The sequence below is a fragment of the Grammomys surdaster genome, unplaced genomic scaffold, assembly GCF_004785775.1.
Source record: "Grammomys surdaster isolate TR1022 unplaced genomic scaffold, NIH_TR_1.0 125832, whole genome shotgun sequence".
Lineage (NCBI taxonomy): Eukaryota > Metazoa > Chordata > Mammalia > Rodentia > Muridae > Grammomys > Grammomys surdaster.
In genome coordinates this window covers 2,153,286-2,166,794 of record NW_021620660.1, presented here as the reverse complement: position 1 = coordinate 2,166,794, position 13,509 = coordinate 2,153,286, and the positions used below count along the sequence as shown (strand labels likewise).

Sequence of the window (13,509 nt, the reverse complement as noted above, 5' to 3'; positions counted from 1 at the left end):
CATACAACCAGCTGGGAGGAGTGACCAAATACTCAGATGAGAATCTGATGATCTTGCCTATCTCCTCCTTAAAGGAATACTAACATTTAACAAGCCTGTGGTTAAGCAGGCACTGTATTATTGGGAGGTTTTAGAAAGGGTTTTTGTTATAGTTTGAATAGAATGATCCCTATAGGCTAGTATATTTAAATTGTTGGTTCCCAATTAGTGGAAATGGTTTGGACAGGATAAGCAGGTGTGGCCTTGTTGGAGGAAGTAGAGGTGGGCTGTGAGATTTCAAAAGCCCAGGCCAGGCCGAGTATTTCTCTCTGTCTTTGGATCATGATACTTAGCTACTTGTCATTCATGTCTGCTTTCTGTGATAATCGTGGATTAACCCAAATCCTTAACCAATTTGTGTGTGTCTGCAGAGGGAGGCAAACAACTTAAAAAGCTTAATAAGTATCTTTTTTATAAAAATACCAAGTTGCAGAATGATGTTATTATGGTAAACTAAAAATCATTAAACAGAAAACTATGAAAACCAGATAATGGTACTCAGAAAACGTTGGCATCATGTTGGGTCCCTCACCCCCAGTTGTCTATGTCTGTAAAACTGAAAAGTAAAAGCAAGAGTATCCAGGCTTTGTGGGACAGAAACAAAGGCAGACCACAAGCATAGGGCAAAGGAATCCCCCAAACAGGAGTTCCTGCTCCGTTAGGGGAAGCAGGCTTAAAGACAAAGTAGAAATGTAGGCGTTAGGACCCAGTATAGATGCTACCTCCAGTCTCTCTCCTGAGCCGCACAGCTAAGGGTTGGGCATTCCTACACTGAAAAAGGACCTGTACCTGTGGTCACTCTGAAAGGGGTCCTGGATTTACAGTCTGGTGAGACTACCAGGATGCCTGTGGTCTTGGCTGGAGTAAAGAAGTGGGAGAGGCTGCTTTGTTCTGCTCCATTTCTCCTGCAGCCTCCCCTCAGTCTGCCATAGGCCATCCTGTCCCAGCCTTGACCTTGTCTTACAAAGCTCAATCAGCAAGAATTTATGGCTCACTCCCCATGGACCTGGGGAGCCCTTTGAGAGAAGGAGGATGGAAGTTGACTAAATTCAGGCTCTGGGCAAGAGCTGAGTGGCAGATGAGAAGAAGTGAGGAGGGGTTCTGAACCGTGGAGAGCTGGAAAGAAGCAGGGGAAGGATTGTTTGGGAGGGAAGGACCAAGTGGGGCAATGCTCTTCAGAAAGAAGGGCAGTTAAGTTAGGCTGGTGGGTAGGCATAAAGGACATTTTTGTTTCCAGGGGAGTATGATTGTGGTAACTAATTTTCAAAGGAGGTCTCTCCCCTAGAAGGTAAAAAGTGTAATCTGGACCACTACAAAGGAGTTTGTGGCCCTGACTGACCATCCTTAACTGTGACAGTGGCTCCCTGAACTGTCATCTTTTTTATTTGTAACTGGTCCCATTGGGACCAGTTTTGTTTGTTTTTTGTTTTGCTTGGGGGTGGTTGTTTGTTGTTATTCTGTTTTTTTTTTTTTAACAGAAACCTGTCCCTCTGTGTCTACCAGTTATTTGACTGTGTTGCCTCTTATTGATTCAGTAACCAAGGGCCTTCGGAAGCTTAACAGGCTAAAAACCCAGCCCCTCTTATCTGCTGCCAGTGCCCCTCATGGCAGGGAGGATCAGTGCTTCTTGGGTTTGGGACAATTTAGATGTTCATTTGATCCCTTTCCAATGCTGACTTTCCCATTCTCCTCAGGTTTTTTGGGTTTGTTGGTTTGTTTTCTCAGTATCTCAGTTATTGAAGTTTTTATTGAGCCGCCTCAGTAAGCTGGGAGGTATTTATTTATTCCAACAAAACCCTCTAGTTTCTATAGTTTTGTTTGTGTGTTTGTTTGCAGATATCATGACCAGACTTAGGGACAAAAGCTATACATAATAGCCTAATGTTTTTCTGGAACTATTGGTTCAAAATTGGTATAAACTTGGAAGACTGCATGTATTCATTGGAGGAGCACCTGGGAAGACTCCTCCAGCCCCTGAATGACTTCACTGACCTTAGACAAACTAGTGGGCTTTCAAGCTATACCTTGAATTTCAGTCACAAGACACTGGTGAAAATTGTACAAGGCGTATAAACCAGTGGAGTAGTGGGTACTAATCAAGGCATTTGGACAGGAAGGAAGGCTTTCTCAAAGTCTGCCAGCATCTGTGCCAGCAGCCAAGGCCAAGGTCAAACCTCTTGTGAAGCTTGATGTCAATCCTATTTCATAGAGAGCCAGTTGACTTGACAGAGGTGTGCAGCTTTTCCTTGAGAATGAAATTCCATATTCCCCACACTCCTTCAAGTGTACATTGAGGAGTAAAATCTTCCATTGGGTGGTCTTCACATTAGAAGGAAATTTAAGTGACTTTTTGAAGTAGATTAGTAGGACAGGCTCAGAAACAATAACATTGAAAAGAAGACATCTTCACTCTAGATAAAAGCTGTCACAGATCCTGAGTCAGAGGACTAAGAATGGCTCCAAATCAGATTCTGTATGACTAGAAATTTCCCATCGTGGAGGAAAGGTGATAACTGAGCAGCCCACAAATAACAAGATAGAACACACAGAAGAAATAACAAATAATGGTGAGGACAGAGAATGCAGGCTGGGAGTAAGGAGAGCAAGAGTGCAGTGTGCTCAGGGCAGCCAAGCTGCAGAGTACTGATAGAGTGGCTGTGGTAGATCAGTATACCAAGAGAAGTCATCACTAAGCCAAAATGAATGCAGGAAAGCAGTCCAACTCTCTCAGAACCAATAGAGAGGGGACAAAACAAGACAGAAACATCACTAACAAGTTAACAAAATGACTCTTAGAAGACTTGTCCAATGTACACTCAGTCATTTTTACAGTTAGCTAGTCCTTTATCCAGCCTAAAATCAAAACCAAATCTCTCCTCATGTTCCTCATGTTGTGGTTACCCACCCACCCCCAGCCATAAAATTATTTTTCTTGCTACCTCATAGCTATAATTTTTCTGTTATGAATCATAAGTAAATATCAGACAGATAGGCAGAGTCAGAAACCAAGCTCTCTACTATTGGTATCCCAGCTTGGCACAGGAGGACCAGAGGAGAATCCTCATCATGAGTTTTCTTCACAAACCTTAAGGCCTCTCAAAGGATGGTATCTTCAACTCTAAGAAAGCTTCCCAAAAGGCCTACCCATCTTTCCTCCCCAAATTCCTCAAAGGCCTGTCTTCTCCTCCCTAAGAGAGCTTCCCTAAGGAACCCTATAAAAGGCCCACACTTCGTAATGAGATCAGAATTCTGTACACAGACTTACCTCCTAAAGGTTTCAGAGGAATTCATCCATTTTGTCTGGGAACACAGTGGTCATTTCAGACTTTTTTGTTTCAGCAGTCCTGGAATGTTTGCAGGAGGCTCCTCACCTGAATCCTCTCCTTAGCCAGGAAGGCTGAGTTCTCTGTTGCTGTGGGAGATCTCACTGGGGCCTCCAATAAAATAACCAATGTGAAACAGTTACATATCATCATGCTTCATTAAGCCAGTTGTGAGTCCTGTAGCCAGCTGACCACCAGTAGACTTATACCTGAGACTTTGGGTGCAGAGGCAAAGGAGATTAGGACTTGTTTATATTTTAAGTAAAAAACGGCTGCAGTCACATCATACTTGGTGTAGGCGAGAGGGTCTTTATGGTGTGACCATTGATCGTATAAAATGTCACACAGATCAACTAGAACTGCAATGATGTGGAGAGGCTGGAATGCTGCAGGTCCAGAAGCTAATGACTTTATCTTGGGCTAGCTGTAGTGCCTAAACAGCTAGTTGATCTCACAGACACAGCTTCTTCACTGGAATTCTCCTTCACAAGATCAAGACGTTCAGCATAATAAGCCAGACTGACAAGCATCACATGTGTTCTTTCCATTGTTTACTGGATTTACTTATAGACACGTAAAATCGTTTCTGTATGCAGCGTGAAAGCAGAAGGGAGACTACAGGAAAGAGACTAGTGGGGTAGGGAGGGGAGGACAACAGGGAGCGATGGGGTGTGAAGATGTTCCACACACAGGATATAATTGAAGGAGATTGTGTCACATTGAAAGAATTGAAATGAACCCAGCCACTATGTACTGGGAATACATCAACTTAAAATTAAGTGAGTAAAACTCTGTAAGAGAAGATGAATTCCTCTGCCCAAACTTCCAAAAGTAAGACTTTGAAAGTAAAACTTCAAAACAAAAGGGAAACACAGACAAGGACACTTCAAAGTACGGCCTGGATGCAAGTCAGGCCCTCATTTAGGAATCTTCTTTCTGAGACTCGCTGGAAAGAGCAGGACTACAATGCGTAAAACCCTAAACCTAGGAGGAGTCACAGGTATGCTGGGTTGGTTTGCAGCATTATACGTACTATGTTAGGGTTATAGGAATGCTTCTGAAAATGGTTAAACTTGTTAAAATTGGGTGTTGAGAGATGAGAGAGAGATCTTCCAGGCTCTAAGTGCTTTTGTTTTCTGGGCAAGGGCACCTGTTGGTGGTGGGGTAAACAGTGAGGCCACACATGGTGATTTGGCAGTATCTCACACAGACTGAAGCGTCCCACAACCTTGCTCTTACACGGTCAGACCATCAGCTGCCAAAACAGTTAATTAGGTTATTAGTGTTTCAACTATGACACATGATACAAGTGAAGGTATAGCCAGAATGCCTAGAAATGGAATCTGAAGTGCCCTAGTCAAAATACAAGTTCTCTTGGAGGCTGATCCATACATTTCTTCTGTCAGTAAACATTCAGTCGTTAAGATTCTGGGGCTTCTGTAGAAAGGCTTCTGTGGCAGCCACATTCCTGAAAGGGACAGCTTTCAGTAGACAGTAACTATTAGACTGAGATTGATGGACACGGCGTAGATGCAGAAAGAGCAGACAGGCATCTCCAGAAGCAGAACTGGCCTTTTAATCAGAACAACTGAAGGGTGGAGACTGGGCACACGGCACAGGGGGGCTATGAGTGTATAGGGTGAGAAAGGGGAACTTTGGTGAGGTAGATTAAATGATCAAGTCAGTTCCCCTGCAGCCTCAGAGTAGTAGGTACCAGCAGGTGCTTCTATGCTTATCTCTTTATCAGGAGCTTCCTGGATCCCAACAGGCCACAGGTGTTGTCAGTCAAGTCAACTTGGTCTGGAGTTTCTCAACCCATCTGAGGCTTTTAGGTCATTAACCCTTCAGTAACAAAACTGCACAAAACATTTAATTATTTATTTTTATTTTATATGCATTGATGTTTTTCCTATATGTCTATGTGAGAGTGTCAGATCCAGGAGTTATAGACAGTTGTGAGCTGTCATGTGGGTGCTGGAAATTGAACCTAGGTCATCTGGGAGAGCAGTTGATGCTCTTAACTCCTGAGCCATCTCTCCAGCCCTGCACAAAACTTCTGATACCCTTAATTTGGGAAAAAGCTCCAAAGTGTTTGAGTAGATCTTTCAAGTGAGATTGTTTCCAGCATAATGAATAAGCATTTCATGCAGGTCTGGGGCTGAGTGTGAGAAAAGTCAATGATATGTTCCTCCTCCTCCTCCTCTTCTTCCTCTTCTTCCTCCTCTTCCTCCTCCTCTTCCTCCTCCTCCTCTTCCTCCTCCTCCTCTTCCTCCTCTTTCTCCTTCTCTGTCTCTGTCTTCCTCTTCCTCCTCCTCTTCCTCTTCCTCCTCTTCTTCTTCCTCCTCCTCCTCTTCCTCCTCTTCCTCTTCTTCCTCCTCTTCCTCCTCCTCCTTCTCCTCCTTCTCTGTCTCTGTCTTCCTCTTCCTCCTCCTCTTCTTCTAATTAATTAATGTCTTTATTCTTCTCTCATATAGTACACCCCAACTGCAGTTTCCCTCCCTCCTCTCCACTCAGTCCCTGCCCCTCTCCCTCAGGCCTACACCTCCTCTGTTTCCCTTCAGATAAGAACAGGCTACCCAGGGATATCAACCAAACATGGCATAACAAGTTACAGTAAGACTAGGCACTACTCCTTGTATTAACACTGGACAAGGCAACCCAGTAGGAGGGAAAGGGTCCCAAAAGCAGGCAAAAGAGTCAGAGACAGGCTCTGTTCCCACTGTTGGAAGTCCCACAAAGAAAAGGCCCACCTATTTGTTTGTTCAGTCGCTGTCCCTATGAGCCCTGCTTAGATGATTGGGTGGGCCTTGTTCTTGTGGTATCCTTGACCCCTCTGGCTCCTATACTGGCTTTAGTACTGTAGTTTGGAGGAGAATTTGTTTAAGAGGCCCTGCCACCTGTAAAAGCTGAAGGTTTTGTTTTTGTTTTTTACTTAAGGTCCAAATGCTGCCTCACCTCCCAGTTCCCCCACAGGTGCCCCCCTGCCAGGTATCCCCCCACCCTGGGATATCAAGTCTCTGCAGGGTTAGGAGGATCCTTTTCCACTGGGGCCAGACAGAGCAGCCCTGTTGGGGAAGGTCACTGTGGCTGTGTGCCCCTCATTAGCATTGTAAAGCACATGCTGCCAAATGGAAAGGAGGAGGTTCCCATACCTCCCCTAGGATGGATCCAGGCCACAGGGTCTTGTGTCATTGCTGCAAGTCACCAGGACATTGCAAAATGGAGAACTGCCCCATTAAAAGAGGAATTGAAGACAAACTAAAATAAAGAAACTGGACTACTTCTGACTTCATTAAAAAATGAAAACAACTTCTCCCAGTCAGTCCTTGGGAAGCTTTCCAACTATGCTGCACAACAAGAGACTGCCATGGGCAACGTGCATATGGTCAGAATCCTTTATTTTTTATTTTTTATTTTTTTTTATAATTTATTTTTTCTCGAATCGTAATTCATTCACACGGGTTATAAACACAGAAAGGCAGGATGTGGGGAAGGGAATGACACTGGAGTGTGGGTGTTCAGGGGGAATACAGATATCTTCAGAACCGGCTATCGGCTGGGTGAAGGTTCAGGGGACAAGTCACTATGACTCGCCAGAATCCTTTAAAAAGGACTTTTCCATTAATTGCCATAACTCTTACCCGGGCAACATGCAGTTCATTTTCCTGGCCTTTTGTAGGCTTCCCTTTTAGGAATAAGTCCTGAGGCTAATTTTTCAATAAGGAACAGATCTGTTACTGTGTGATACCAAAGCCACAAGTTGGTCTCCTGCCAAGTGACTCTGTCCTACTCTTGCTTCTTAAGTGTGAGGTACAGTGTTGATTTTCATCTAGGAGATAAAAGTTCTATCTAGCAGGGTAACCAGCATCTTGGCCTTTTCTCATGGTGAAGACCAGAAAGCCAGGCCTGTAGACCAGATCTCGAACTTAGAGATCCACCTGCCTTTGCCTCCCAAGTGCTGAGATAGCTCCCACCACTAGACTTATTCATCCATTTTTATGTACAATTGATATCTTAGTGTAAATCTCCCAGTGCACTGACTTATACACTTAAAGTAAAATGATGAATTTTGATACATACATCACACAGGTCTATTCTCCCAATCTTCATTTTTCTTATCATTTGTTATGAATAAAGAATTGGATACATTTGTTATTCAGTTTTACCCTCTTCTATTACAGCTGAAGTTTACTGAGGTATGGGGAAGGGCTTCACCTACTGTCTTAGGGTATCTACCTCTGTGATAAAACAGTGACTAAAAGAAGCATGGGGAGGAAGGAAGGGATTTATTTCATTTTACAACTCTCAGGTAAACTCCATCACTGCAGGAGGTCAGGTCAGGACCTGAAGCAGAGGCCTTGAAGGGACACTGCTTACCACCAGCTGGCTCCTCATGACTTTCTCTGCCTGCTTTTTTATATAGCCCAGGTCTAACTGCCCAGGGGTGGCATTGTCCATGGTTCACTTGTCCCTCCCACATCAAGCCATCAAGAAAATACCCCATAGATTTACCTACAGAGAATCTAATGGAAACATTTTCTCAATTAATATTCTCTCTTCCCAAAATATGTTTGGGTTTGTGCCAAATTTGCAAAAATCAACCAACATACCTACTTTACCTCCTGTGGGGTTGTGGCTATCAAAGGTGCGGAACAGTTACTTGTCAAATAAATAATAAATTGAAAGAACACAAAGACTACAATTTCAGCCTTTTCCTGAGTCATCTCTGTGTCTGTTTTAAGTTCTTTCTCAGTATTCCAAGATTACCTGGTAAGTTCCTATTGACTGGCTGATGGCCTTCTCCTTAGTCATATTACGATTTTCAAAGGTCCATCACATACTCTTGTCTTCAACTTTTTTTAATACGTTGTCTGGTGTCATTAGCCATGACCAACCCTGCTGTGTATAAGACCCAGAATATGGGCATGTTGTGTGGAGTTCTAGAAAGTTACATGGGCCAGAGATGAAGAAGAATTTATCAGTTTTGCCTGTGGTTGCCCTTTACTGATAATTTACTAGTCAATGAGAATCTTAGATGGTTTAGACCAATTCTTACCTGTAAAGCACACACTTTCTTTGCCTGTTAGACGTTAGAATCAAGATGTGGAGAGTAAACAGCAATGTTACAGCCTGGAGCTTTCTTAGTGTTCTTCTGTTTTGCTGACTGTGTCCCTCTATCTTCCTATATTTCCCTACTGATTAAGCAAGTGCTCTAGATGCCTTTTTAATTATTAAATGTTCACTTCATAATGTAGAGAGGTATTAGGGAGGATAAATGTATAGTTGTGTGGTTTTGAAGGGAAGAATTGGAAATGTTAACAATAATAGAGACTAGGTTTGGCAGTGTCTTCTGTTTAGACTAACACGTGCTTGAAACCAATCACCTATAGCTACTGTAATACAGATTTTTTTATTTTTTCAAGCCTCTCAGTGTTAGTGGCTTCTACTCTGGGGATACCTCAGAGGTTTCCAGGATGAGTATCTCACTGGTGTTCTCCAGAAGAGAAGAATCCCAGGGTGAAATAACCCAGAGACACCCAAGCCTCCTGGCTGGAGGCTTCTCACAGATTGCTGCATCTCTGTGCTGTTGGAGAGTGGTGTTCCGGGACCCCTGGAGAATCCTCAGGAATGTTTGTTGCAGTTCTATAGCCTGACCTCAGCCTGTGACCTGAACTCTCACTTCATGTTTGTATTTTTTCAGGTTCCTGCTGATGATGGGTGTGCTGTTCTGCTGCGGAGCTGGTTTCTTCATTCGTCGCCGCATGTATCCACCACCACTCATTGAGGAGCCCACATTCAATGTGTCCTATACCAGGCAACCACCAAATCCTGCTCCAGGTCAGCCAGCTTCATCCTTGTCTGTCCCCCTAATAATTTGTGTGACCTCGTCAGACATTAGTTATGCCCCAGAGTGTGCTAGAAGAGATAAATTGGATCACTATTTGATCATTTAAGGTCTGATGAGCGACTTTATTGTTTGTTCCTGCTGGTAGCAATGCAATATATTGTGTATGTATCATCTCATGTCCTGATTTTTTTACTGATGTACTTGCTGCTGATGTACCAGCCCTGGCTGTTCTTCTTTCTTCTTCGTTTTCTCTTGATGTAGCAGACAGGGAAGAGCATCAGCAGGGGCAAAACTAGGTCTTGAGAGGTTTTTAGAGTTGCTGTTTAATAACAAAACGTGTACTGTCTAAAAGTCTAGGTCACTTTGCTGCTGTAGCTGACCTGCCTGAGTTCCTCTAAGGCCAGAAACCGCAGTCTTGGCCTCAGAGGTTTAGTACTTCATCATAAAATAGCAGCCTTGGAATTAGTAAAGGATTCATTGCTAGGGCCTTTCCCCTCTTGTCCCGAAGCCTCTCACTTGTCAGGCTTGGGGGAGGTTTGGAGCAATAAACTTCTATTGATCCAAGAGAAAAGAGTCACGCTTGCAGAAGAAAAAACTTTTACACAACCAAATATGAATAAACACATAAATTCGTATACACATTCGTACCTCTCCATCCAAACCAACTGGGCTCACTTTCATACTTATCTCATAATTAGATACTTAACAGACACACACATCCATACTTACATATGAAAGGAAAAGCTTCTACAAGATCTTCCAGCTAGATCCACAGAACTGTGGAGAGGTCTGGATTGTGCACTTCCTCTGAGAACCTCTGTCCCTGGCTAAACTGTCCCTATTCCCCCTACCTTGTTGTCTGTCTGCTGGGAGCCTTCAGCTACTAACCACTAGTAGAAGCTGCTGCTGCTGCTGCTGCTGCCGCTACTATCTCTATAACCTCCACCACAGGTTTTCTAGCATGTTCAAGACTGGTAGTTGTCGAGTTTCTCCACTAAAAAAAACGTTCTTAATGGATATAACGTGCCCATCTGTCTGTCGTCTGTTCTGCTTTTTAAGTATTCTGAATGTATCTCCATGTTCAAATGTTTTATAACATTTTAAGATGTATCTAGCTCACCAATTCCTACAAAATCCATGAGCTGGTACTCCAGTGTTAACTTGAGTAGCTGTACTCTGGGGACATTACAAACATACCCGAAGCTATATCTCCAGTACAGAGACAGCACCCTTTCCTATGCTCACCTGTCATAGGCAATTGGGCCCTCCTTCCTCCTCCTCTGCTCCTCAAGAGCAGAAAGAAGGCTAAGTGTATACAATAACCACTTCCTACTGCCACAGAAGAAGCAGACATATCTCAAGAAACTGCCAAATATACCCACATTGGCCTGTGGGAGTTACCTACCTGCCTGAGACCTTTGGCCACCCTGGATGACACATACTCTTTGCCTTTATAAAATGGTGCAGGAATGGAGACCTTAACTTAAGATAACAGTGAATTCCCAGTACAGTGTGTTCAAAGTGTAATGGGACTATGATGAATCTGGGCCAAGAGTCAGCTCTATCAAATTTAGCCACCTTGTTTTGTCTCTCGGAATTTGTGACAAATGTCTGTGTTTCTGTAGGATAATCCACTACTCTGAAGACTGATAGGATATTTTAGCAATATGTCTCTCCAGAGGAATTGTACCCACTGAGGGCACAGCCGTGTATGTCTTCCTTGCTTATTACCAAATTTAGGTGTTTACTGTCTCGAGAAATGTTCTGTTTCTAATAGACGTAATGCAGTCAGTGGATGATGGGGGCAAGGGGTCTCCTAGTAGTGAGATGTGCCAAACAGTAGGCTTTTCTCTTTGCACTCAATGTTTGGATACCTGTCTTTCAGGAGGACAGCAAATGGGGCCACCATATTACACCGACCCTGGAGGACCCGGGATGAATCCTGTTGGCAGTACCATGGCTATGGCTTTCCAGGTCCAGCCCAATTCACCCCACGGAGGCACAACTTACCCACCACCTCCCTCCTACTGCAACACACCCCCACCCCCCTATGAACAGGTGGTGAAGGACAAGTAGCAAGATGCTACATGGAAGGCAAAGAGGATGGACAGGCCCTTTTGTGTCCCTCCCCATCCTCACTGATACTTGCTGATAGGGCGACCCAAGGGCAAACTTCTCTTGGATATTTTCAAAGCAAGCCCATGTGTCTTTCAAGTTTTTTGTGGAGGACATTTGAATCCACACTGTCTCCTCTGTTGCTTCTGTTTCTGATGTAGTCTGTGCTCTCTGGAAGAGTGTGGCAGCAGTCCCTGAGGGTTGATATTCCTAGGGTGACCAGGGTAGATCCTCGGGAGTAAGGCTAAGAGGAAAGGAAGGAATAGCCTATATGTCAGGGGGCAGATAGAGTGGTCAGGTGAGCTAAGACTCACATGATACAGTACTTGGCAGTGCAGTTTGAAGCAACACTATCCACTGTCCCAGCCCATTCTTCTAATAGAAGCTGTGGGGATGTGCTGTTGATGCTCTTTGGTCTCTACTCACATTTTGAAAATAGGTTTTCCTCTGCAGGAAAGACCCAAGTATATATTGCTTCTATTAAAACATGAGGGTCAGAATCAGGCCTCAGTTGGACATCTGTAGTGAAATAAGGACCGTAAGAGAGGGGAAGGCTTTAAGTTAGGGAAAATTCTCTAAATGGAGACATTGCGTTTTATGAATCATGATCTGGCTTTTCTTTTAGTGCATGTATTGAAGTGAGGGTGTGTCCTTTGAGATCAGATGGAGAGTGTACACTCTAGGGGTGGGGGATCTCTGCTCAGAGGGCTCCAACACCCTTTTCTTAGGTAGTTCTGGTGATGGGTTTTATGGACACTATAGAGCTGAGGAACACATTAGACTGGGTAGTTACATTGACCCTTGGAGAGGGAGAGAACAGCCAAAGAAACCCAGCAAAGCAAGACCAGCATTGCTAAGTAAGAGCTAGGGTTGTATGTGATCAGAGCAGAGATGTGCTGGCCTCAGAAGAGGGGACATTTGTGGATAGAACAGTGAAAACCTACTTAGTTGCACAGACGACATAATCAAAAGTAGAGAAAGAAGTGTAGTTAGAGATGCTGTTTCCCAGGTGAGAATCGGAGCTCATCCATATATATACAAGTAGTGGTGGGAGTTGTTAGCTGTATGGAGTTCTGTTCTCTTGTGTAGTTAGTCACGTTGATGTGTATTTAAACCCAGGTTGAGACCTTGTGTACTAAGAGCAAGGAAATATAGCTAAGATGTCTAGATTATTTATGTGTAGTATGTTGGGGAGTGGGGCTGCGAGGAAGGGGGCTGACATTGTAAATGAACTTATCAGAGCCATTTGATAAACTGTTAATTGTTGAATCAGGCATCCAAACGTGTTTCTTGAGTGGACATTGAGTATTCTTTACCACCTACAAGACCAGGAGGTGTGGTGTCAGTCTCCATTGGGGTATTTATATGAGGCGGAGGTTCAGGAGTCGACAGTAGCTATGGGGGCTTAGCTTAAAGACAGAAAGCATAGGGCCTGGTAGACAGTTTCATAGGAAATTGCAGGGAAGGAATGGATACCTTTAAAGGCAGTTAAGGATGCAGCTGCTGCTGCCCATCAGTGAGCACCTTTGTGTCTCTGGCTTCCTGTTACTGGATCCAGTACCCTTCATGCTTGGGTCCTTGTTTTACATAAGACAACAAAGCACAATGTCTGCTGTTTACAATCAAGATGACTACATGGTCCAAACATTTCCTCTCTCCTCTATCACTTGTGGCTTTAACTTCAATTTCCTCTGTTCCTTTTTCAAATCAAGAAGCACAGTCAGAGCTGCCCCTGGGATTGCATCAGGGAACAGCTGATCAAGGCACTCAGTGTCCATGACTAAATCTTATCTTTTTGATAGCAAATCCTTTTGAGAAACTGAACGACTGATAGGGCTCAATAATTTTATACTTCAGTGTCTGTGTAAGATAAATTTTGTTAGCCATTGAGCCCACATTGGAATTCCTTCAGACGTAACCACTGACAATGCCTATGAAAATTGCACTTCTGGGGGTGTTTCCCAGCGTTCTTGTTTCCTTGTATTTGGTGAGTAAGGCTCACCCCTTCCAGCAGCTCCACGTATGTGTGCTGAGGTCCTGTAGAGCCAGTGCTTGGGGACAGACCCTAAGCAGACTTGTGCATGCTCTCTCTTGGCAACACTTGGCTCATATTTGTTCTTTGTTCTCTTTTGATAGAGTCCTGTTTCCTATGTATTTAAAAAAATAAAAGTGAATTTAATCATA

The 13,509-nt window shown here is 43.8% G+C and overlaps 1 protein-coding gene across 1 annotated transcript in view; it reads left to right on the top strand.

Moving 5' to 3' along the window:
- Positions 1-13,509, top strand: part of Vopp1 (VOPP1 WW domain binding protein) — a 67,643-nt gene extending 54,134 nt beyond the window's left edge. The window contains exons 4-5 of the mRNA XM_028789405.1: positions 9,064-9,200; positions 11,096-13,509. Of these exons, the coding sequence (XP_028645238.1) occupies positions 9,064-9,200; positions 11,096-11,286 (328 nt within the window). The 3' untranslated portion in view covers positions 11,287-13,509. The remainder of the gene's footprint in view (positions 1-9,063; positions 9,201-11,095) is intronic.